The 24,308-nt window shown below is 34.6% G+C and overlaps 4 protein-coding genes across 6 annotated transcripts in view; 1 reads left to right on the plus strand and 3 right to left on the minus strand.

Annotated features, from left to right (window-relative positions):
- LOC107001960 overlaps positions 1-5,047 on the plus strand; it is a 6,339-nt gene extending 1,292 nt beyond the window's left edge. Inside the window, exons 1-2 of one of the 2 annotated variants that reach the window (XM_027912438.1) lie at positions 2,172-2,297; positions 2,477-5,047. In XM_027912438.1, the coding sequence (XP_027768239.1) occupies positions 2,740-4,569 (1,830 nt within the window). In that variant the 5' untranslated portion in view covers positions 2,172-2,297; positions 2,477-2,739 and the 3' untranslated portion in view covers positions 4,570-5,047. Of the gene's footprint in view, positions 1-2,171; positions 2,298-2,476 lie in introns of those variants that run through there. The other variant, XM_015199907.2, reaches the window with a different exon arrangement.
- Positions 5,048-5,646: 599 nt separating this feature from the next.
- Positions 5,647-11,287, minus strand: LOC107032102 (proteasome subunit alpha type-3). The gene is made up of 9 exons (XM_015233681.2): positions 10,980-11,287; positions 10,795-10,878; positions 8,920-8,993; positions 8,147-8,233; positions 7,937-8,021; positions 7,692-7,738; positions 6,839-6,904; positions 6,175-6,265; positions 5,647-6,008 (listed from the first exon to the last, which is right to left on the minus strand). The coding sequence occupies exons 1-9, from the start codon at positions 11,121-11,123 to the stop codon at positions 5,937-5,939; spliced, it is 750 nt and encodes a 249-aa protein (XP_015089167.1). The 5' UTR covers positions 11,124-11,287; the 3' UTR covers positions 5,647-5,936.
- Positions 11,288-13,090: 1,803 nt separating this feature from the next.
- Positions 13,091-15,806, minus strand: LOC107002129 (magnesium-protoporphyrin IX monomethyl ester [oxidative] cyclase, chloroplastic). The gene is made up of 5 exons (XM_015200038.1): positions 15,294-15,806; positions 14,627-14,691; positions 14,185-14,512; positions 13,967-14,065; positions 13,091-13,532 (listed from the first exon to the last, which is right to left on the minus strand). Exons 1-5 carry the CDS (start codon positions 15,750-15,752, stop codon positions 13,269-13,271), a joined length of 1,215 nt encoding a protein of 404 aa, XP_015055524.1. The 5' UTR covers positions 15,753-15,806; the 3' UTR covers positions 13,091-13,268.
- Positions 15,807-16,372: 566 nt separating this feature from the next.
- LOC107002127 (probable protein S-acyltransferase 1) lies at positions 16,373-23,282 on the minus strand. Of its 2 annotated transcripts, XM_015200036.2 has the most exons (6): positions 22,829-23,281; positions 22,084-22,278; positions 20,859-21,167; positions 19,739-19,960; positions 17,730-18,389; positions 16,373-16,847 (listed from the first exon to the last, which is right to left on the minus strand). In XM_015200036.2, exons 1-6 carry the CDS (start codon positions 22,883-22,885, stop codon positions 16,842-16,844), a joined length of 1,449 nt encoding a protein of 482 aa, XP_015055522.1. In that variant the 5' UTR covers positions 22,886-23,281; the 3' UTR covers positions 16,373-16,841. The 2 variants fall into 2 exon arrangements, with proteins under 2 accessions (XP_015055522.1, XP_015055523.1); XM_015200037.2 differs by lacking the exon at positions 19,739-19,960 and having other exon boundaries at positions 22,829-23,282.
- Between the last annotated feature and the right edge of the window lie 1,026 nt (positions 23,283-24,308).

Below are 24,308 nucleotides of genomic sequence, written 5' to 3' on the forward strand. Positions count from 1 at the left end.
CCCCCCCCCCCCTTCCTTCTTTGCCTAATCACATCAGAAAGCTGCAACTGTGAATGTGAGATGAGAAGAAGAGAAAAAGCTCTTACTGAATCCGTGTTATCAAAGGTGAAAACTGGAAGAAAATGCCAAATCTGTAATCAACAATAATATGAGACAAATATGTTGACAATTTTTTAAAATAATTTTAATGAAATTAGCGCACTCTTTTAGATAGAGCCCATCGGTCATGAGATGCACGTAAGCTGGCTTGTCTTGTACTTATCCATGTTCCTCCATTTGTCCAATAAATATTCCTATGTCGGCCTCTTAGCTAAAGATCAATTGCACTTCTGCATACATGAACAGTCCACCATTTTCTCCCTTTTCTAAGAGTGAATCTTAAATTCTGAGGAAGACTGTATGAGTACTATGTACTCTTGGAAGATACTATTCCTTATTAGTCTGGTCCAAAAAGAATAACACATTTCTATATTTAAATATATATAATTATAAACTTATCATTTTACCCTTGATGAGAAACTTTTATAGTCACATAAATGTCATGGAATGTTTAAGACACAAGTTTAAAAATCTTATGGCATGTTTATGACTGCAAGATCCAAAAGTCTTCCGTTCTTTTAAACTTAAAATCCATGCCGATCAAACTATTGTGACATAAATCGAAAATTTGACTCAATGGGAGTAATAATATTAGTATCTTTATTTCCAAAAGGAATGTTGGATTCTTAGGTCGTGATAGGTGTTGTTGAATTCAGTTAAAACTGAAAATTTACCTGAGTAAGATTCATAGTAATGGATTAATGATTGCAATTTACTTGGTTCATTAGTTGACGGTAAGAGGCTGCATCATGAATCTCCAACTTTAACCTTTAAACCTAACGTCTCATGCCTGGCTTTTGATCAACTAAATTTTGAGGTGCAATAAATTATGTTTCTTAATTTTGAGGACATGGATATTGATTTTAGAAGTATCAGTTTTGTGGAGAAGAATTTTTGCCATTGTGAGCATCAAGTTAGATATTGTCCTGGACGTTATTAAGTTTTATAGTCATTTGGTTGCCAAATTTTAGGAGATATATGACTTATGAGAATAACTTTAACATCTTTTAATAACTTTTATGCATGTTTTATAGTGATATTCTTTTATATTACCATTTTAATGACAGTTTTGCATGTCGTATAATGACTTTCTACTTATGCTCCTCATAAAGTCAATGCACCAGCATCTGTATGTTGGTATTACTAAGGTAAAATTTTGACTGTTACACCTCAGCAAAATGCATCTAGTTCAACTAATACCTTTTGCGGAGACTATCAGATTTTACAGTTTTTCACTCTTCTTAGCTATAGTATGAAAGAGTTGGTAGAAGCTATATGACAAATGATCCCTGCAAGTAGTTTTTGGTGTTTAAAGGAAAGAAATAGCAAATGTTTTGATGGAGCTTTTACTTCAAGTCACTCTCTGAAAGCTAAATGTCTACTCTCTTTTCTTTTTCTGGAGAAATTGGTCTTTATAAATAATATTGATATGTTCTTTGGATTTTGTTAGCTCCCTGAACTTGTGATTGGAACGTCTTATATAATGGAGCTAATTTTTTCTTATTTACCTAATGCAAATTGGTGCAGAGGTGTATATTATTTATCATATGCAGTTATTGGTGTAAATTGCAATGCGTAAATATTATTATGGGTGTGAAATTAGGAAGGCTAAACTTATTTCTTTTCATGGATATGTATCAAGTCGTCTGAGATGGACTACAAAATCTTCAAATTGGTCAGAAAACCATACATGTAATGAACAACATCAATATTGTTATAAACAAGGATGTTAGAATACCAACTCCCTTAGACCTGTATAAACAGACCATTATTTTCTTTTCAACATACTGTCTGTATCTCCAAAGCAGAAACTAGACCTGAATGCGGATTTGTGAAAATAGAGAAGTGTGCACTTGAGTGGGATCTATGCTTTCTTACTTCTGAACTGGATGCGGGTTGAGAATTAATTAGCCCAATCTCCTTTTGGAGGTCCATTCTAGCTGAGTTGGCAGAATAGTAGATAAAATACAAGTATTAGTGGCTGCAGCAATAACAAAGTGGCTTTTAACATAGTTCGTATGTTTCTTGCAGGAATCATATAAGGGGTGCTGAGTGTGAGGTATCATTCTTAGTTGATGAAGAAACTAATAGTGATAATGTGTCCTTGGCACCATTAACCCATTGATGTTCTGATTTAGATGCTGCTAATATTTGTTGCATGGCCATGGCCGTAACTTGTAGTCTAAGGATTCTCTAATGTATGGCATAATATCCTCCCTAATTTATTTTCTTTGACATGCAAAAAGAATTCATTGGTTTCCTTTTAAGGAGCTTGCTCTTTCTTTTGTAGACTTTGAACTTTCATGTTATGTTCTTGGTGCAGCATTTCCTGGAACACATCTAATGAGTTCATAATCTCCTTTATCTGGCACTACAGGTGTATCTCCAGACCAGGAATCTGTGGAGTCTGGCGCAAAAAAATCCAGTATATCTTCAGGTGGCAGGCTTCATGACCGGAAAGAGTTTCTCCATAGGTTTGTAGATAGTGAAAGCCTGACCGAAAACCTTAAAACGTGGTATGAAGAAACAATAGAAAATTCAACTCATAAGGAACCTTCGTTTGATGTCCCTTTTGAGTTGATAGATCTTCAAAAGTTCGATTATGCGTTGGGAGGAGTTCCATTTCAGCAGCTGATTCGTATGCCTAGTGCTGTTTATGCCTCGACTTCTGGTGCTGCGGAAGCAACTGCTTATCTTGCTCTGGAGGATTTTTTACATGCAAGTGTGAAAGGTTTGTGGGAGGCATTTTGGGGTCAGGATGAAACTTTGCCTTTCTATGTTTCTTGCGTCTATAATTCAAACCTGAGATTTTATCAGGCTGAGAAAGCCATTTCGAAAGGGAAGCTGGGAGGTCTTTGTGCCACAGCTGTAATGCTCAAAAACCCAAGGCATCCACAAGGGAAGTGGGATGATATTCTGGAACTTGCTATTCTAAGGTCAGATATTGGAAACCTTTGTACAGTAGAGAATGACTGTAAACCTTGTCTCTCAATTTTAGGCGAAGCTTTATTCTTTGCTCTAAGAGTATTGGTTGCAAGAAGCATCAGCAGATCCAATATTCCTCTCAGTTTGAATTCAGTTTTTGTTCTTTTAGTTGACACTCAATATGGTGGAGTCCTAAAACTTGAAGGAGATGTAAGCAAGTTGGAAATGGATTTGAATGATGTATATGGTTGTGCTGCTGAATGGATAAAAAATAATGCTTTAATTACCATTTCTCCCATCGATAGGATCTGGAACAAGCTTGGAAATGCTAATTGGGGGGATATCGGGGCTTTACAAGCACTTTATGCGACCTTCCACTCAATCACACAATATGCTGGAATGTCAAAGAATTCAATTGAAGATTTGGCTGCGGACCACAGTGCTCGGCTTCAGGCAAGAAGAATTGAAAGACAATTGGGGGATAGCTGGGTGAATGGAAATGGTTTGTTTCGCTACCAGCAGCGTAGTGCATCACCTGAAATTGTTGAAGTACATGAAGAGTCCTTCAGGTTAGAACCTGACAAGTCCATGAACCTGGAAATCGGTTCTGTTGTGCTGATAGAAGATTCAAACTGGAAGAAGGATTATCAGATAAATGAAGTCCTAACAGATGGAGAAATTCCGTATTATATTGCGTCTTCTGTCGAAGATCCTGGCACGACTTCATTTTTATATGTTGGTTCACATCCTTCTCTGCTGGAACCAGCGTGGGAAGATATGAAACTGTGGTATCAAGTTCAGAGGCAGACAAAGGTATTGGGCGTTATGAAGCAAAAGGAGTTGTCTAGCAAGTATCTACCTCAGTTGGATGCATCTGGGCGGATAATTCACCCTGGCCAATGCAGGAGACCAAGCTCGGGTGGTAACTGTAATCGTCAATGGTGTGGAACTCCAGTGTTAATGACTAGTCCAGTGGGCAGAACAGTTGCTGATTTGGTGAGACTTGGCCAATTTGGTAGTGATGAGGCTATTAGATGTTGCCATGACTGTTTATCTGCCCTTTCTGCTGCTGCCTCAGTTGGCATTCGGCACGGAGATATCAGGCCTGAGAACGTTGTTTTTGTTAATTCTGGTGTGAGGCAACCTTATTTTGTTCTCGTTGGTTGGGGACATGCTATTTTAGAAGAGAGGGATCGTCCTGCAATGAATTTACATTTCTCCTCTACCTATGCCCTTCAAGAAGGGAAACTGTGCTCAGCCTCTGATGCAGAGAGTCTGGTGTACATGCTTTACTTCTCTTCTGGTAGTAACATGCCTAATTTGGATTCGGTTGAAGGGGCACTGCAGTGGAGAGAAACCTCTTGGTCAAAAAGGTTGATCCAACAGAAGCTAGGAGATATTTCTGCTGTCTTGAAAGCATTCGCAGATTATGTTGACAGCCTCTGTGGAACGCCATATCCTATGAATTTTGATATCTGGCTCACAAGGTTAAAGAGACGTATTCCTGATGAAGATCATGGAAAACAGATTGATACCTCGAGTTAGAGATTTTGTTTTCAGCTATGGAAGCCTTGCAGCACGAATACTTTGTGGCTCTTGACAGTCTTTCAAGATCTTCAGGAGTACAGGAAGATGGATCCCTTCAATTAGTAGGTCATCAATGCCGGGCAGGAGTTCACGTAGGGGTCTACCAACTTGAACAGTAAATCAACATGACACTTGAAGTTTAAGAGTTAATGGTCCCTGGAGCATGCGGTACTCATTAGCTATCCAGCTTTTGCATTTGTGAACAGTTACAGAGGTGTTTCTTTTTCTTTTTTCTTGTGTCAAATGTGATTATTTGTTGTAAAGACAGGAACTTGTTGAGATTTCCCTGAGTGAGATATGTGTGATTGTTTACTTTACAGACTTTTAGGAGTAGGACACTGTTCAGTATATTATTCCTACATCTGTACATGGAATATCAATTTCTGTGCTCCATGAATATTCCTGGTGCAGTTGAATTATGTTGCTTACCAAGTAATTTCTTCCTACAGAAACTTACGTGTAGCCTGTAGGTATCGTTTGTTTATTTACCTCAATTCATTCAACATGTAAAATAGTTTTTCAAACCACAAAATCAGTAAACTTAAACTTTATTCCATGATCATTCTTTCCGTTTATCAGAAATCTCAAACCATTTCATGTTTAGAAAAATATTACTATCTTAAAGCTACCTTGTTTTGCTTTTATCTCAATTTGTTAATCACTTCCATAATGACACATTAAATGTAACAGTTAAATTAAATTAACCTTCTACTTGTTTAAATTGAAACATCAAACTCACCTCCTTAATAGAAGTTTATCTCTAGTGACACCAACCCTCAGGAGGTACCCTAATCGAAAGCTCTGATAATCATGATTTCACATTTCAAGATCAAGAGTCAAAAATATTGCAAGTGACGTTAGTTATTGTGAAGCTGAAACCTTTAGGATGCATGTGGCAGACAATATCTTAATAAATTCCAATCATTACTGCCTTTGTACGTTTTCAAATAATAATGACAAGAATGACAACTTTATTGAGTATTTGATAACTCTATGTTTAGCATCATTTCTTGTATCTCTTTGTTTCTCGTAATATATGGTAGGTATGAAAGTGGAATGAAGTATAATCCAACTGTTTAATATTCTTTATAGACCAAAGATTACTACAAGAAAATTGACAACCAAAATCAGATTCTTCGTTTTAAAATGCAAAATAATACTATGGATTTTCAAACTTGGGAGTTGTAAGCTTACAGTTCAGAATTACAAGAAACTATAAATCGCTTTCATCATCAACATTGATCATCGTAGTGGTGGCAAAATCCTGTAAACATGGTAGAGATAGATCGTTAAATAAGAACGAAATAACCAATATATCTGGACCCTTAATCGGCATCCATCTCCTCAAGTGCAGCTTTAGCTGCAGCCTTTGCTTCCTCTAAAAGATTATCAGGAACCTACAAACAAGAACATAAGTATTTTAGAGTAATTCTTTTTTATATATATATATATGTTAAACTAACTCCGTTGTGTCAGTCAAACTACCCTTGAAAAATGAAAGAAATAAAAGGGAATAGGTCACTTTCTACAAGGAAAATTTCACTTAGAAGGATACTGACTTACCTTCTGATGTTGGCGGTTAGACTCATCACATACCCAGCTCATTTCAAGTTCAAATGCCTTGTCTTTTGCCTCATCATGTACTCCGTAAATTCTGCTTGCAAACAAAAAATGTTGTCAAAGCACTGAAGGAAAAAGTATTTACCACTAAGCATCGAACCATAAAAAATTGAACGCACTGAAGAGTTAAATTCTAGTAGTTGATGGAATCAGCGAAAACCCTTTAGGATCGACCCATCTCCAAGAATGACTCTCGTATGGACTATAGTTCTTCAAACAAAGTTTATTGTATAGACATTGTTCTACTCGAGGAAACATGCAGAAAGCATAAATTGACGCCTTAATCTTTTGAAAATATAAACCACAGATACCAGAAATAAAAACACGTCTTCCAGACTACGACATGGAATACAAATACGATTTCAGGCAGAACTAAGATTATTCTTCATAGATCACAATGACACATTTTCATATCAAACCTAAAGTGGGGGAACCACAGGGCTTCATTTGCAGTAATCGAAGGTCAAAGAACATGCTTAAGCTTAACTAGATTTGCAGGTAGTTTTCGGTGTCAAAAGAGATAAATAATCATCTGTTGACAATCAGATCAGGTTGATAAATACAATAATGTTGCAAATGATAAAGTTCAATTGGAGCAATTACTTACATTTTTGCTACCTCAATAATCCCTTGTCGACAGGTCATTTCAGATAACTTTAACTTCTCAATTTCTCTGCATATCACGTAAGTATTATTTCACATAGAATAAAGAAAATTTAGTGCAAAGCAAGCCAAAAGGATAACAAATTAAAACGCTAGATTACATATAAGGGAACACTTGATTGGATGACATTATCACCACTTTTAATTCTTGACACGAACTGCATAATGTGCTACTCCCTGTGTCCTGGGTTATTACTCTTATGCCTATACCACTAGATCATCCCCGTAGGACTGATTAAATGCATGTCTTTTATGCAGAGTAGACAAGTATTGTGAGAAAGCTTATGGCACCAATCAAAAGATGTTGGAGGTAAATCACTATCTCGAACTTTCATGCCAGAGAGAAGAATATAAGACAATCGGCTTGTCCTTGCTGTAGCAATCCACACAATTTGTTTATAGAAGTCAAATCTCAATCAAGATCTAAATAAGCTAACTAATGGTGTAACTCACACTTACTGATTTAATTAAATAGTTTGGATATGTGCTGTCAATTGTCATTGGATTTCTAATTTTTGAAAACCGCAGACCTATTGGCAAAGTTGGAGATTAAAAACCCAACCACCACACTATGCAGGATTGTAGGAAAAACATGTCAATGTACTTAAGTGTTTTTTTGTTGAAGTGAAGGAATATCATTCTACATTACCTATATGAATGTGATTACAGTTTATGAGTTATTAGTAATTTAATTTTGAAAATTAACAGTCAACACAAATTTCATCAGTCATCACAAGAAATATATGAAAGATTTGAATCTGGAATTTCAGATGTCGAGAACAAAACTACGCACTTACGTTTTAGCAGCTTGCCTTCCCTTTCCAATAGCAGCACCGAAGTACCTCTACAACATATGCAAAATATATTCACATATTAAATAAATAAAATGTAATAGGACCAGATCATAGCAAGGAAATAAAACATAACCTATTTTTTATTTTTGGGGATAAGTAGAAAATAAATCACAAATTGTTATCGGAATTTAAGAGTAGAGTCCAGTGGAGCAAATATCTCTTGTAATTGAGAAAATGATTCAACTCACATAGGAGACACCAGAAGGCTCAACCAGGTATAGTTGAGGTCCATCTCTATCATACCCTCCAAGAATCACCCCACATCCAAAAGGCCTGTTGCAAGTACGCCAAAAGTTTCACATATATGCAAAAAAAAAGATTTAAAAAAAACAGAAATTTCTTTGATAAGTTTTACAAATAAAATAATCGTCAATATACAAACGGCTGTACATACAAACCTGAGCCACCAATACAGCGTGCATAAATGCACATAACTAGCAACACGCTCTGCAAGTTCTTTCACTGGAATTGGCTCACCATATACACTGCAAATTGCAGAACCACCAACAAAAGATAGAAATTTAGGCGTGACCACCAAGAAGAAACAAGCAGTCACTAGAAAGAGAAGGTATTTTTTCAGCACTATACAATATTTTAGGTTGAGACATAAAAAACCTTTTACACAAATAACACATTGCAGAGTATCCCATAGACGTCAAGAGCACTTTGTGAGGAGGGATATTGTTATACAGTAGAGCCTGTTTGGATTGGCTTAGTTTTGTAACTGGGAATTGAAGATCTCGAGATGTTACTCCTAACTACAAAAAGCTAGCCCAAGAAGTGACCTTACCATTCAAAGCCATCACACAATGCACAGACACTTCGTTAGGTTTTTATTCTATTTGATGCTTATTGGACGTTACTCTACGTAATTAGCACTATTGAGGAGATACCATAGACACATAAAATACTTTCATTTGTAATTCTATTATATCCACCTACTGATTCAACAACATAATTGATGATTCCGTTCATTGATTGAAGTTATGAGCGGGAAATAAACATAATTTCTTTAGATTTTGTACATAATCATCATTAAGCTATTTCACAATGAATAAACACACCCATGAATGTTATATGTAGGAGAACCAGAGGGCAAAACAAAATTCAAACACAGAGATGTAAGTACATATATTTATAGTGTTTACAGACACGGTAGCTTTAAGCAAACCTTTCAAAGCTGGTTGCTTCAGACTTGGCTCGGGCAACAATCTGCCTCCCATCTGCAGCCAAACCTGCAACAGCCTGTATACAAAGAATAAAGCAGTATGGAGAAAGTGAATCACCATTCAAGAATGACGGAGTGTGGCTACCACTTCCACCAACACGTGCTAGGTAACTTTATTTATCAACACTGTCTACGAAGGCTTTGAGAGATGGAAAGAAATCACCTACTCCCTCGTTTCAAGAAGAATGTTCCTATTTCCTTTTTAGTTTGTTTCAAAAAGAATGACCCCTTTCCTTTTTTTGGCAACATTTTAACTTTAACTTTCCAAGTGGCATGTTTAAGACCACAAAATTAAAGGGCATTTTGGTACATTTGACATAACTTTAATTTAGAACCACAAGATTAAAAAGTCTTCTTTCTTTTCTTAAACTCCGCTCCAAGTCAAACTAGGTCATCCTTTTTTAAACGAAGGGAGTAGCATTTTTTGCCTCAACAAGGATATGAACCTAGTTTTGACTATGATTTATGTACCTCAATCCAGAAAGGTTCTTTAGGAATTAAAGAACTCATCATACGAAAAATAAAGACAAGCTCTAAAGATGTCACTTCATCCCCACCTACCCACCCAATAAAGTCGAAGTATTACCAAAACTCAAAGTATTAGATGCTAATTAGAAGCACCATAAACAAACACAATGTAGACTATACAGAGGAGCAATACTTAAGAGCCTCGCGGAACCACATTTCTCCTGCCTCTAATCATTGCTCAATTATACCACATCTCTGCCATTCTTGTTTATGTATATTAGAGATGACAAAGATCCTCTAGGAAAAGTACCAAACTTCTATAACCTCAAGGATAAAAGAGCCAGCTTTTATACAAAGATCACACCAGTTTACCACTCCATCTAGAGACACGCAACAGCTACCACTGAAAACCTAAGTAATTACAAAAAACTTAGTGATAATTTCTGTAGACATGCAACAGCTAAACAAGTATATTCCTCCATCTAAAAATCACAATTTTGATAATATCTGTCAATAGCACCATTTCTAGACAACACGTGAAGTGATTGATTTTCCATAAAAACTGAAGCAATTTTACTTTGTGATTTACTTAATATAGGTAAGAACTGAAAAGGAGAACAAACTGACCCCTTCTAAAGTTTTTCCATTTATTTACCTCTCAATATCCCATAACTAAAAGTTCTCTAGTTTATCATAGTTTATTTTGACTCTATTTGCAAATTCATACTGCTTCTGTGACCTTGCTTACTTTAAAGCTCTGAATTTCTTCTGCTTTTTCTATTTTTTTTCCTTATATTAGTAAAGCTCTGAATTTTCTTATGTTGAAGTTTCAATGCAAGCACCTCGATATGCACATCAATAAAAATTACTTTTATAAACTCAGTTACTTTAAAGCTCCAAACTTTATTATGATGAGGCTTGGAGTTTATTTATATGAGCCTTCCCTGCTGAGTAGGGAGATTACAGAACTTGATAATAAAAGCTTTCTAAAACTTTGATTCCCAAGAAGATAAACATATAAAGCTCACAACTTTTTAGTTTGATATTTGAGATAACTAAATCAAAACTAGTTGCCAACCCAAAATAATGCTCTTCTAATTTAATTATTCAAAATAACTCCTATCAGATGGGTACTAGAACCAAGAAACTGAGCTGGCACTAAAATCAGGAGTCAATCAACTTAGCCTCAATCCAAACTAATTAGACTCCCCTATATGAATACTATGTATTTAACTGCCACTATGAACTAATCCAAAGCTCAGATAAAGTTGAAAAGCTATGGTAGATTGACGGCCAGCAAAACATTAATGATAGTATGATACTTCCTCTAAACACTGAACGGAAACATACCATGCCGGAATGACGATGAACAGAATGAATTCGACGATTTGATCCCGGCAACATCATTTTGGATGCTATTAGCTTCTCCACTCCCTATAATCCAATTCTCAAATCCATATTAAAAAACCCTAACTTTAATATAGAAAAAAGAAACAGATAAGTTCCAATCGACAAAAAAGGTAATAGGATCAAACCAAGACGATTCCATCCTTGCATTTGATTCCAACAACAGTACCACTGTTATCGACTGCTTTTCCGGCGTATTCGATCTGAAATACTCTGCCGTCCGGCGAGAATGTCGTCACCGATAGATCATATCCGGTTCCTATGCTACTCATATTTGCCTTTCTTCTTCTTCTTCTCTTGTACAGCTTCAGTTGAGCTCAAAGTTTTGTGCTTTGCAGCTCTCTCAAATATACAAATAAGGAGTTTTTTTTGTTCTCAAGACACACACTAGTTTTAGCCTTGATCAAAAAAGCAAAAATGACCAAATTATTCACAATATTATTTCATTTTCTTAAGAGCAACTTTCGCATGGATGAGTCACTCAAATATAGCTTAATTATTCTCCATAGTTATAATTTGATAATTATAATTTATAATTATTTTTATTTTTAAAAAATAATTACAATTTTTAGTAATATGTTATAAGGAGGAGAGAAGGTAAAAAGTGGAAGCGAGCTGGATTCTATATGTATATTGGTTATACTATATTTTGATCATTGTTACCCATTGTTCCATAATGCATTGTATTGTATTGAATTGTACTGTATTGTGTGGTAGATACAATGTTTGGCTAGACTGTATTGTTTGTTGTTGTTTAATAACATTTTAGTTGTTTGATTTGATTGTATCGTACTGTATTGTAATTTATAAATTTATAAAAATATCCTTAATTATCCTAGGGTAGAAGGTTTGACTAAATTTAAATAATTAAGGTAAAGAGTAAAATAGTATTTTGAAATATTATATAAAGATATAATTGAAAAAAGAAATTAAGTAACAATGGGAACACACCAAATTGGTTGTTCCATAAAATAGGGGTTTTCATTGTTACGTAACAACGAAATTTAACAATACAATACCATTTTAAGTAACAATCAAAACAAACATTGTAGGTATAGTAACGATACAATACAATACAATACAATGGATAACAATGATCCAAACATAGTGTTAGATTATTGTATATTATACATATTTATTTGTAATATATGTCAAGCGAGATTGGGAGAGGGAGGAGAGAGACGAGCCAAAGAGTGCAGAGAGTGGGAGAGAGATGCATTATATATGTATATCAGTTAGATAATTGTATATCATACATATGTTTGTATATTCTGGCGAATTATACATGTACAAAAGTGGTTAATTATACAACTCGAAGTCATGCCACGTAATTAATGTATAATATTAATCTTGAGTGATAATTATAAAAAACTATAACAATAATGAGTAATTAAGTAGTATAAGTTTGTGTAACTGCGTAATTTTTCTTTTTTTAACTTTTTGGACAAAAAAAATTAAACTGTATTTTGAGTTAACATCAAACAAACAAATCTTACTCTTTTTTTCCCCCCTGAAATTTCACATTACAACTATTCATTATTATTACTTTTTCCTGATTGAACTATCATCGTCTACATTTTTACTCGAACAATAATAAAAAGTCTATAAATAAAATGTGAAACTCGCGACATAGTGATAATTTAGACTTGAACATTATCATTAATTTTTTTTTAATGTTATTATTGTTTTTGCTTTTCGATTATTGGGATATTCTAATTTTTATGTTTCAAACCACACTTACTCTTTAGAAGTTAGTAGTTTTTATTTTACTTTCTTTTTGAAGCATAGTTTCCCACCAAAAGGTGTTTGCGTCAATTGTGAGGTTAGCTTCATCTTTGCAACATCTCCTGATGAAAGCAATGGTAACCATTCCATTGAAGTTCACTAATGGTTGAGCTGGTAATGAGGCTGAATTTGCGCAGTTTGCAGACGAAACAGGTAACAATTTTCTGTCTGTAAATTGTATAAACGATTAAAGAGCTTCTCTAAAACAACATACCAAGTGTAATCTCACAATTTAAGAGTCTGTTACCTGTTGAATGTCTGCGATTTCACTCCTTCTGTTCATCATCGTCTAATATAAGAGTGTGCTTTGTTTTTTGGACAATTTACCATATGCTACAGTTGCAGTTTTAGCTGCACATCTCTCAATAAGTAGGTGACTTATATGTGCTAGAAATAAGTTTGCTGTGTATTTAGTCTATTTGCAGATCATTATGAATTTCAACCGAGACCAGTGAAGATGAAAACTTTCAATGATGTACTCACAAGAAATTCATTCTAGATTATCAAGATAATACAAGGGACTGTGTCTTCTATGCAGGAAATTGTTACTTGAATACACTATATAACTTACAACAATGAACATGCACCTCTATGTGAAAACAACCGAGATTCTGTTTTTCGTGACAAGGAAATTAGTAGGTAAGTTGTGGTTCAAACTCTGCAAAATCAACCGAACCTGACTCAATAGGTTTCATGAGATACGCAGCCAATAACTCAGAAGCCAAAGCTGCAATCAGAGGGATCTTTTTGAAATTCTTCACCAGTGGAATCTCATCGCTCTCACTAACAGCAATTAGTTTGGTGTTAATCTCCACCATCCTGTCCAACTTCCTCTTGAATTCTGGGTTCTCAACATCAAGGACAGCAGGGAAAATCCTTGCAGTTGTGCGGTTTGTCTGAATGAGATAAGATTTTTAGAAAGGTTAGTGAATATGATCAAGCAAATATATTTATGTCAGAAACCAATAGTTTTTAACAATTTACAAGGTAAACTGAGGTACCAACAGCAGGTACTACTTAACGTGAACGAGGTACATATACAAATGTGCGGATAATTCGTGTCAGTAACATCCAAAAAATGTCTCTCTCCCCACAGGTGAACAGGGTATTCAAAAAAATTTGTCAGAACATCTGTTCATTAAGACAACCTCACTCTTATGACACACAACCTTGTAAGCAGTATAGAACTTAAGATGCTAGGCAGGCTAATGAAAACGGGATCTCGCTCAATTTTGTTACAACGAACTGCGATTGAAATTGAATTGCAATATCTGCTGCATGCTAATCAAGCAACGGTAAAGGAAGAGTAAGATAACAGCCAATTGATCACCTCAATGATGACATGCATGTCAAATTCTTTGGTGTTAAGCCCAATGCCTTCGTAAAAATCTGTTCTTTGGCAATCATTCAAGTACATAGTGACATAAACCTGCATTTTGGCAAGCACAAGTAAGATTATTATCAAAACTATGTAGCAGGCAATGTAAAAAGCCTTTCAAGTTGGCTTATCATAATGAAATGATACTTCAAATGCAGGTGGTTCATTACCGAAAGGCAGAAGAAGCGAGACCACAGCTTTGCCTTCCAGTCATTGAGAAACTGAGGCTGAGCTTTCATCAAAGCAGAGAAGAAATCACCATGGCGGTTCTCATCTTGGCACCAGTTCTCGAAGTATTTGAAAATCGGATAACATATAAACTCGGGATTGGTCTTGAGATGCCTGTATATGGTAATGTACCTCCAGTATCCAATTTTCTCAGACAAGTAAGTTGCATAGAAGATGAACTTTGGTTTGAAGAAAGTGTATTTTCTTGCTTTGGTCAAGAACCCCAAGTCCAACGCCAAATTGAAGTCAGATAAACCCTTGTTCAAAAACCTGCAAATTCCAACCAGACAAACCTTCTCAATACTCGTAAGGTTTAAATGATTTTCCCTTGGGGAAATGCATGTCTAATCAAGCATGACCAAAGATAGTAAATTATGAGCTTACCCAGCGTGGCGAGCTTCATCCCTAGACATGAGGGAGAAAATCTCTGCAACAACAGGATTAGTTTTCTGCAGACATAATTCAAACGTTAGTTAGTGATAGTAACAAAAGCGTGACTATTCAACATTCAAAAATTTCTTGAACTATCCACCCCTCTAAACTTGTAGGACCATGATCTAAGTCTCAATTGTGAATATTGAACACAACACTATAGAAGTGAACTTTGTGAATAGAGTAAAAAGCACAAACCTTTTGTTCCTTTTTCTTTACTACTTCTACGTTTCAATTTGTTTGTATGGTTTTTTCACTTAAAATTATTGAATCTCATGGTCTTAACTAAAGATACCTAGGAAGACACATTTTTTTAAAACGGACTAAAAATGGCTACACAGCAATATAATCAAACTATAACTAAAGTGGCTGCACAGCACTATAATCTACAAATTAGAAAAAGATTCAAACTTTACTTCAATAGAAGCCAAATATAACCTAGACGAGCTTAACTCAAATAAACAAAATTACTACTATCAGATTTTCACAAAAGGTAAAACAGAAAAGCTATAACAAACTAGATAATAAAAATCTAATAGCACACTCACTAAGCTACTTTATCATATAGCTTAATTAATTATGCTAATTTCAGAACAAAAAATTTTCAATAAATATATACCTTGAGCCTCCTTCCAAGTTCCTTGTAGAGAAGGAAACCAGAGAACTCAGCAGTGCAAGACCTCTCCAAGAATTCAACAAAGATTTGCCTTAAAGGTCCCTGAATTTTATCAGCAGCTTCTTTAAACTCCTTGTTCCTAACAAAATGAGTCTGGTTGTAATCAGTTTTGAATTCCTGCAAAAGGGCTTCAAACTCAGCCTCATTCAGGTTCTTGTTGATCTCAGTGTTGAAAAGGGTCTCCATTTCATCAAAATCAGTAGTGTAAAATCTTGGTGTCAAAAGGGACTCTTTGATTCCTTGTTTCTGAGGTTTCTTGGAGGGTTTTGAAGTTGGTGGGGTGGTAGTGGCGGCTGACATTCTAACTGTGAACGGCAGTCTGCGGCTGCTCAACCGTGCAGTGGTGGTGTTAATGGTGTTGAATTTGGTTATGGGTTTTACTAATGCCATTTCTGCTGCCATTTTTTCCAAGAACTTCAGCAGAAAGATTGGTTCTTTGAAGCTAAGGGGAATTGGGATATATGAATCTTAAACGATGGTGATGGAACCTAATCTCATCCAATGAAATCTTGTGGGTTAAGTGGGTTTCTGACACGTGGCATGCTATGATGGGTCAGCTTGATTACATGATAGCTTAATAAAGTTTGTATCTTTGTGTCATTTGGGAAGTAGTAGTAATTGTGGTCTGTGTTTCTCCATGTAGATTTCTCAAGATATCAAACCTTAGTATTAATGGTTGAAATTCTTCTATTTGATTAGAATGTACTATATGAGTTTCTTTCATATGGTCTATTTGATTGGATTATATTCACCACAGGATTCGACAAAATTCAATAGCTAAACTATAATTAGTAAAACTCAATAGTTTTAACCCAAACTCCACTTTGAGCCCTCTGTTAGGTAATGAGAGAGACTACTTTCTCTGTAAATTGATGAAAGATACTATGACAATTTTTAGTTTTTCTGTCATCACTTATAGTAACTTTCCACCTTTAGTTATTGTTTGTTCTTATCTTGCTTTGGTTCCATAGCAAAACTAGACCAGATGGATCAAATTTTATACCAAAAACAAAAGGGAGAAGAATACTCAAATTCCTTTGGTATTTATCATGAGACCAATTCAAAAAAGAAAATTAAACAAACCATACCAATAGAAAACAAATCAGGGATAAGAAGCTGCAAAAATCAAATTTACAGAAAAGAATCTATCTATTTGTTTCTCCAATAAATTTCCTATCACCCAGAAGCTTCACATGATACACAAACTATGCACACTGACTTTGTAAGAGAATGAAAAAAGACTTGGATGGAATTGGACAAAAGAATGAACAAAGAAAGGAGCTACTGATCAATCTATCTACAATGTTGAACTCCAACATGATCTGCTCTCATCTCAAGCAAGACCCTGCATTATTTCAAACATAATTTTTTCCATATGTTGCTGATCTTGAACATGATAATTTGAAAAGCCGTGAATCTTGGTCAAGTGTTCCCAAGCTGCCACTAGGTAAACACAAAAGACTCAAGGGAGAGTTCCTTATAATGTGTATGCTATACCTGAAACAAAATTGGTAATGTCATTTTGATTGAACAACAAAAGATCCAGCAGTCTCTGCTGACAATTTTTACTGTTGAATAACCTAAAACTTTATCACAAAAGAGAAAATGATAGCACAATAATGCCATTAAACTTTAAATAACTAAACGAGCTGAGGCGAAAGATCATTTAATGAAGCTATAACACATTGTTCTTCTAACATGCTCAAACACATTAAAGCATAGTATATGCAGCTATGCACAGTATCCAAGGGGGCAAGAGGACTGCTCTCTCTCTCTCGTCTCCCCCGTGCATATGTAAACAGATGGATATAAACCTCATTGTTCATATCAAAGAAACCAGGAAAATGGGCTCAGTCATTTTTGTTTGTTATGTTTCAGAAGAAGGAATAACTTTGTCTAATTGGATCTTGATCAGCCAACAAAACCACTAATTGGATAATACCAGAGAACCGCTAAAACGGTTTGAAAGTTCCATTAGTTGCACTTCCCTTACCATTATTCCTGAACCTTCTGGTTGAGTATGCATCTTGAAGTATAACATAAATGAAGCCAAATGCTCTTATGGAATCAGGGCAAATTTTAATCCCCTTGAAAATTGTACCACATAGATAGGGTAAATTTTTTTGTGCATATGTAGAAATTTTTGAATCCCCCTTGACATAAGAGAAGTACAAGTTCAAGTTTCAAGAGCGGCACTATTTTAAATCATTTATCAGCTATCTTGGCTGCAGTATGTGTGTCTAATTCATAGTTTGGTTCGTGTTATCAACTACATTCAAGAGAGTAACAAACTAACAATGTATATGGTCCTAGCATTACAATGCATAAAACTAGAGTACTGACAGACTTAAAGAAAATAAGCAGTGAAAGAAAAGGTACCTTTGGGCTATGATCATTTATTGGTGTCATATACAGAGCCGAGCTACTTACTTCTTCTGAGTTCTCTTCTACATTAGATGCACTTCCTAGAGTGGAGCTCTTTACACTTTCTTTTTCTTGTTCAAGTGAAAACCAGAAAGGTTCATAATCAGTTCTCCCACCTTCATCCTTGTTTTTGAAATTTTTCTCCATGCTATCACCATTCATATTCTGCGAAATTTCTGCCTGTCCAGTTCCTTTATCTTCTGCAAAGTTATCTCCCACCTCAGTATCAATTGTCTCCTTTAAGCTGGTGATGCTCCGTATATGCTCACCAGAATCAGAATAAGCATCTCTGGTCCATTCCCTGCTTTTTAAAGTATCATCTATCTCCTCATATTCCAAATTCCGCAAAATTTCAGGAAGTGATAGGCCACTATCCTCTGGAAACATTGTTCCCATCTCAATATCTATCTTCTCTTTTGAGCTATGGATATTTCCCACAAAGTTGGAAGTTGTTGGCTCAACCATTACAATGTCATTTTCTTTAAAAACTGCTCGAAAATTATTTAAGGAAGGTGGGATCTTGGAAAAGAAAACTTCTTTGATATTTTCAATTGTCCCCCTATTATAGGGATTCTCCTTCTTATCATATCGATACCTGAAGTTCTCATAAGTAGTCTGCAAGAAACAACAAAAAATGGGAAACAGAAAAAGAAATATGGTTATGTAAGAATATGAAGCAACAATCAGAGTTCAATTTCAAGCTGGTAAATATAGAGAACTGCAAGTGAACATTTAATCATGGGTGCTTCAAGCTGGTAAATATAGAGAACTGTAAGTGAACATTTAATCATGGGTGCTTATCTTTATGCATCTATATAGGGGGACAAGGGGAGTGGCGGCAGAGGAGTCAAAACTAGGGGAAATGAGATTTGAACTTCAGATGATGCAGGTCATAAATGGATCTTAATTGGCTTTTCAGAATAATATGGCCAGCAAGGCAGAAGGAACATTACTAATGAACCTCATGAGTGAAGTTTAAAAATTAGTCCATGGAACAACTCAATATATGCAGTATGTTATACAAATCACCAGAGTATTAGAGCCACTACACTGGGATTTCTCATAATTGTCAAAGCAATTTTTAGATTATTTTCGGCAGAGTAAGAAAAATAACGGAAGTGGATCCTCAGTAAACTTCCCTGACCTTTTCTGATGGGGGAGCGGGATTTATCTAATAAATTTCTATAATAACATCAGATCCATCTCATAGCCTGATATTTGAGAACTCAATCTTTGGAAGTCAACATTCAAAGAAACAAAACTTTGACGAACAACAGGAGTAAAAAAGTTGAGAGAAAACATTGGTTCCAATTAAAAATCAAAGTAAACTTTAAGTTGTCAGTATTAATAGATGCCATCACAAATTATTAATCTAAGTGCTTTTACATATAATTACTCTTAAGTATTTGAAGATGTCAGCAAGTTCACTTTCAGATATTATTCATTTACTCTAAAGGACAAGGCATCTAAAGTTTTCTAGAAAATCCTCCATAAAATCTTGAAAGAAAGATCACACAAAGAACTAATAAACCGATTAAGTGTGACACAAAAGGAGAACCTCCAAGAATTTTGTACATAGAAAGGGAAAGAGAACAAGAAGGACTGTGATCCAGAGGTTGCATGTCAAAACAAAGGACAGAAATCCAGAAAGATGTTTTTAAATGGATAACAAATAGAAGTTGGTTCTTCTGTGTTCTAATATCCTAGCAGCTAGATATTACTGCCACTTAGAATAGTTAATAGTTAATACTTAATACTGTAAGGTGTATTTTAACTATGAACCAGGCACACATACAATATACTCCAATGAAAACCATAAGACATGATTCACCATAGAAAATATGCAATTTTAAGTTGGACTTCCTAAATATGCCAATTCATCATAAAACAACTCATATTGCAGATGAAATTACAGAAGAACCATAACTAATTTTGTTAGTAGACATCTTAGTTAGAGATGTCACCTGGTTAGTGCTAATCAGGTAAAAATGAAAAATAGTAAGGCCACCAACAAACCAAACAGCAATGAAGCAGTATATAATGAGAACATCTGACAAGATATCTTGTGAAATAGCTCTCCATAAGTTGCCGCCACGATGAAGGATATTGACCAAGGATATGACAAAGACATATATGCATAATATAGTTGATGTAGATATGAACAAGTAGAAGAATCTGTAATTCCGCTGCAACCAAGTGAGAAATAGAAAAAGTCTCAGAAAACAAGAAAAAGGGTGTAATGATGTCATAATATCTCATGTAAAGTGATATCCAGTATCCTACTGCCTCTAGTTCTTTATGATCTTGAACAACAGAAGTAACTTCATTTCTCTGAGGACATAATTTGCATGACAAGTTATACGCTCCCAAGTGATAGAGAAGAAGATTAGAAGAATCATACATTTTTGTTTGGACTATCAATAAATCATTTACAACAGAAAATGAAAGGAAATCAATTATATTAATATTTCAAGTTCTGAACAGAGAACTACATTTAACCCTTTCTATTCTTTCTCCTATTCTTTAACCTCTCCCTCGTACAACCCATACTCTAGCAAAGAATATCGTATTTCTCATGCATTCACTAAGATATAACCATTACTCTGCACATATTCCTCACCATCAATGATTTGTTCTTTCTCATCCAACAAGATTCTGCAACGAATGGCTTTTAGAATTATACTTCATAGGGCTGATTCACATCTCATGCCAAAAACTTATATCAGTTCATATGGCTGATTAGCATTTAATGTCACACAAATATATGAGTACTCCGCTTTTCCATATTATATGGCTTTCCCTGATAATCTACGCAAATTATTAAGTACAACTCCAGAACTAGGTTCTTGGGAAAAAGACTATAGCTGGATGGTGCGGAAAAACTAAATTAACTTTGGCTAGCATGAGCTTTTACTTTCGCTATGCAGGGATACATTTGTTTCATTTCACAATGCTTGCATCATTTCAACTTAGATATAACCATCATCTTGCACACACAAGTAGATTGTTTATTAACTGGTAAGCGGAAACAATCCAAATCTAGTTCAAGTTCGCTCAAAAAAATACATAGTCAGCAATACTTACAAGCCCAATGCATTGGCCAACCCAGGGACAGTGATGATCAAATCTTTGAACACAATTGTTGCAGATCGAACAATGAGAGGAACGAGGAGGCCGGTACAGCAAACATGTATCACAGTACTTGACTTTAACTGTGTGTCCATTCACGATTACATCCTTTGCTCGTGGAAGTTTCAAATGAGGAGTTCTACCGTTGACCCACTCCATGGAAGGGGTATGTATATCAAATGTTTCGTCAGATTCAGGAGGAGTTATGTTTCGTGGGACAATTCCAGGATCTCTACTAGATGTTAAAAAGAGAAAAACTATATCCTGCACATGATATAAAAGAATTTGTGAACTGTTTCCACATTCAAGTCAAATTAGTCAGCTGCAGATTATAAACTTACTCACAATTAACTAGAGAAAGTTCATCAGCTTTCTGCTATGTAGGTGATTATTCAATTGACTTTTGTTACACAAAATTTTGAACACTTACTTTGAAATGAGAAAGAGAAAAGAAAGCAGTGAGAGGAGAAAGACAGCTGAAACTAAAAAAATTGCACATGACAGAACAAGTTTTAGCCCTATTCATGTAGTTTATTGTCTATCTTAGTTATTGCCTTTTGATACCTGATACAATCCATTATTTATTTTATTTCGGTTAACGCACTATTTTTTTGTCGTTATTGTTTTTTTCTGAATGCTCTGTAATGTTTTCCTTATTAGTTGTCATGTTTTCTTCACTTCCTTATTTTCTTTTTCGTAACTGCTTTGAATTGCTGCATTTGAGCCAAGAGTCTTTTGAAAACAAGCCTCTTCACCTTCATGAAGTAGGGGTAAGGTTTGCGTACACTCTACCCTCCCCAAACACCACCTGTGGGATTACATTGGGTATGTTGATGCTGTAGATAGAAAAAAGAGAATGGAACATTACAAGGCACTGACTGTCATAGCAAAAAGTGTTGTCCTCCTTTGTTTCGCCCCCATCTTTCTATGGGGGATAAAGACTGATCACATCATAAACAATGTTTACTACTCCCTAAATAAGGTAGTTTCAATTGCAAAAGCAGATCAAATACAGAGTCATTCATTTTTTCATGGTAACGAAACCATATGAACCTACTGATATATTTCTAATTATGTCACCATCATACTATTTAACACCAAGATAGGCTAAAAGAGGAGACAGAAGAATGCAGAATCACCCATGTCGGCTAATTTTAACAATGATAAAGAAACTCCATACCATAATAGTAAGAACTGCTCCAATTACAAGTATAGGATACCAAGGACCGGCATCTTTGTGCTCTCTGATACGATGTCTGATTACACAAGAGACTTTTATACAAAAAGCAAGTGCTGGGCCAGCAATCAAAAGTGTTGATAGAAACAACGATGACACATCCGGACCGAAGATCAATCTTCCTCCCAATAAGAATTTCTGGAAACATTCAACAACACAAAATGAAAGTAAAAGACATGGAACAGAAAGGTCTGAAATTATGCAGACTCTATATTGCAAAATATTGTTACTGTGAATCTAAGAAAAGTTTGACCATATGAAACAAGCAGTTCAACAATATAGAAAATTCTGTTATATCTTATGAACAAGCAGTACAAGAATACAAGGATATCAGCACCTTCAAGTTCAAACTTGTAGAAAGTACACAGTAAGTAAGAATTGCTACTATCAAGGCCTTAACTTTAACCTCAAATCACTCTTACATCAGACAGAGCAAAGATAAGAAAGAGAAAAACAAAAGTCACCAAAATTAGCCAGTCCATGCTGTCTAAACACTTGATTTCAGCAAGAAAACTACTTATTCAAATTCAAACATGACTAAAATACTAAGCTAAACACAATCTCTTCAATTCCAAAAAAAAAAAAAAAAAAAACTCACATGGCTCTGACAATATCAAACTTACTTTATTAGTTTCACATGGTACACTGAAAATCATAATAGCAGCAAAATCATAGAAGAGACACTTACATTACTTCCCTTCCAAACCTGATAAAGCTTCAGAGGTTTATGTTTCTCACGAACCATAACTCTGAAAATTTGAAATGAAACAAAAACAACCCAAAAATTCCAACTTTCCAATCCCAAATAAGAATCAAACTCCTCCTCTTCTCCTTTTATTAAACAACTTCCAACATCCCTTATAAAGAAAAAAAAGTCCAAATACAGAAAAAGATTGTCTTTTTCTCAAAAAAAATTCAAGAAAATCCCCAATTCAAAGAGTTTAAAGAAATGGGGTTTGGAGAACAAAAGGGGGAGAAAAGAGAGAGTCTTTTTGTTGTTGGGAAGGAAGTGGTGATCAAGAACTAGCTGCCTTTGTTGTTGTTGTTTGTCTCAGACGGATTTACCCAGAATGGATTTTCCCCCTATCTCTAATTTTCTCTCTCCCCCCTCTCTCTCTCCAACAATATTCTACGCGTAATATTTCGAATAATCTAATAGTTATTATCTCGTAAAATTATATTGCGATAGAGTTGCTATAGTTAATCTACCTTATAAGTTAGGTGGCATTTGGTAACAAATGAAAATATATGTCCAATTAATTATATATAGATACAAAATATATATTATAATTTCTTATGAGAATTAAAGAGTATAATCTATTCAAAGTTTATCAAGTAATTACTTGATTAGATAAATAAGTAAATACATGTAATTAGTTATAAATTACACTCAAATATAATTCTCCCATAAATCGCTTTCTAAACCCACCAATAAATATTAAACATTTTAATCTTTCACAAGATGCAAAACTAATCATCATTCACCAAAAACTATTCAATTTAATAAATTAATTCTTATTGTTGATGGTATAGAAAGTGGCAACAAATAACATGAAGCAACAAGACAAGATTGAAATAATTACTTTGTAAAGTACAACAATAAATTTAATGATTTTTATCGTTATCTTAAAAAGGTAGAGAGCTATATTATTTTTAAAAAGACAATAATATTAAGGGAAAAGGGTCTGATATACTCCTCAACTTTGTCATTTAGAATTGATATACCCCTTGTTATGAAAGTGGCACATATATACCCCTATTTGTAAACAAATGGCTCACATATACCCTTTTCCTCTAACGGAAATGAAAAAAAAATAATTTTAATCTAAATTTTTATTATTTTTTCTAAAAAATATATCTCATATGTGTAAATTTAATCCTCGTCAAACATATTTTTTTGACTTTTTTTTGTTTAAATGACTAATTTATAATTATTATTTTGATAATCAAATTTATTTATGTTTCACTAATATTCTTGTAAAACTTATTGTAGATGACCAAATTTTTTCTTCGAGTACGAAATTAAATTACAATACACACAAAAAAAATATTTTAATTTTTTATTCTTTAAACAAAGGAATGAAAGAAAAAAACAAAATAAGAATAAGAATTCAAATAATTATAATAAAAGAAGTCAAAAAATAATTTATGTATGAAAAAAATTAAAA

Source organism: Solanum pennellii, chromosome 10 (genome assembly GCF_001406875.1).
Source record: "Solanum pennellii chromosome 10, SPENNV200".
Classification (NCBI taxonomy): Eukaryota; Viridiplantae; Streptophyta; class Magnoliopsida; order Solanales; family Solanaceae; genus Solanum; species Solanum pennellii.

Coding starts and splice junctions, on each gene's coding strand:
- LOC107002129 (XM_015200038.1), bottom strand. CDS start 15,752: ATGGCAGCAGAAATGGCATTAGTAAAACCCATAACCAAATTCAACACC. Junction 14,066..14,184: donor CTCGCTTCTTCTGCCTTTCG/GTAATGAACCAC, acceptor GCCAAAATGCAG/GTTTATGTCACTATGTACTT. Junction 13,533..13,966: donor ACATGCATGTCATCATTGAG/GTGATCAATTGG, acceptor TATCTCATTCAG/ACAAACCGCACAACTGCAAG.
- LOC107002127 (XM_015200036.2), bottom strand. CDS start 22,885: ATGGTTCGTGAGAAACATAAACCTCTGAAGCTTTATCAGGTTTGGAAG. Junction 21,168..22,083: donor GAGCAGTTCTTACTATTATG/GTATGGAGTTTC, acceptor TATCATGTGCAG/GATATAGTTTTTCTCTTTTT. Junction 18,390..19,738: donor ACCTGATTAGCACTAACCAG/GTGACATCTCTA, acceptor TGTTTCTTGCAG/ACTACTTATGAGAACTTCAG.
- LOC107032102 (XM_015233681.2), bottom strand. CDS start 11,123: ATGAGTAGCATAGGAACCGGATATGATCTATCGGTGACGACATTCTCG. Junction 8,994..10,794: donor TTCATCGTCATTCCGGCATG/GTATGTTTCCGT, acceptor CTTTGTATACAG/GCTGTTGCAGGTTTGGCTGC. Junction 6,009..6,174: donor CTAACCGCCAACATCAGAAG/GTAAGTCAGTAT, acceptor TCTTGTTTGTAG/GTTCCTGATAATCTTTTAGA.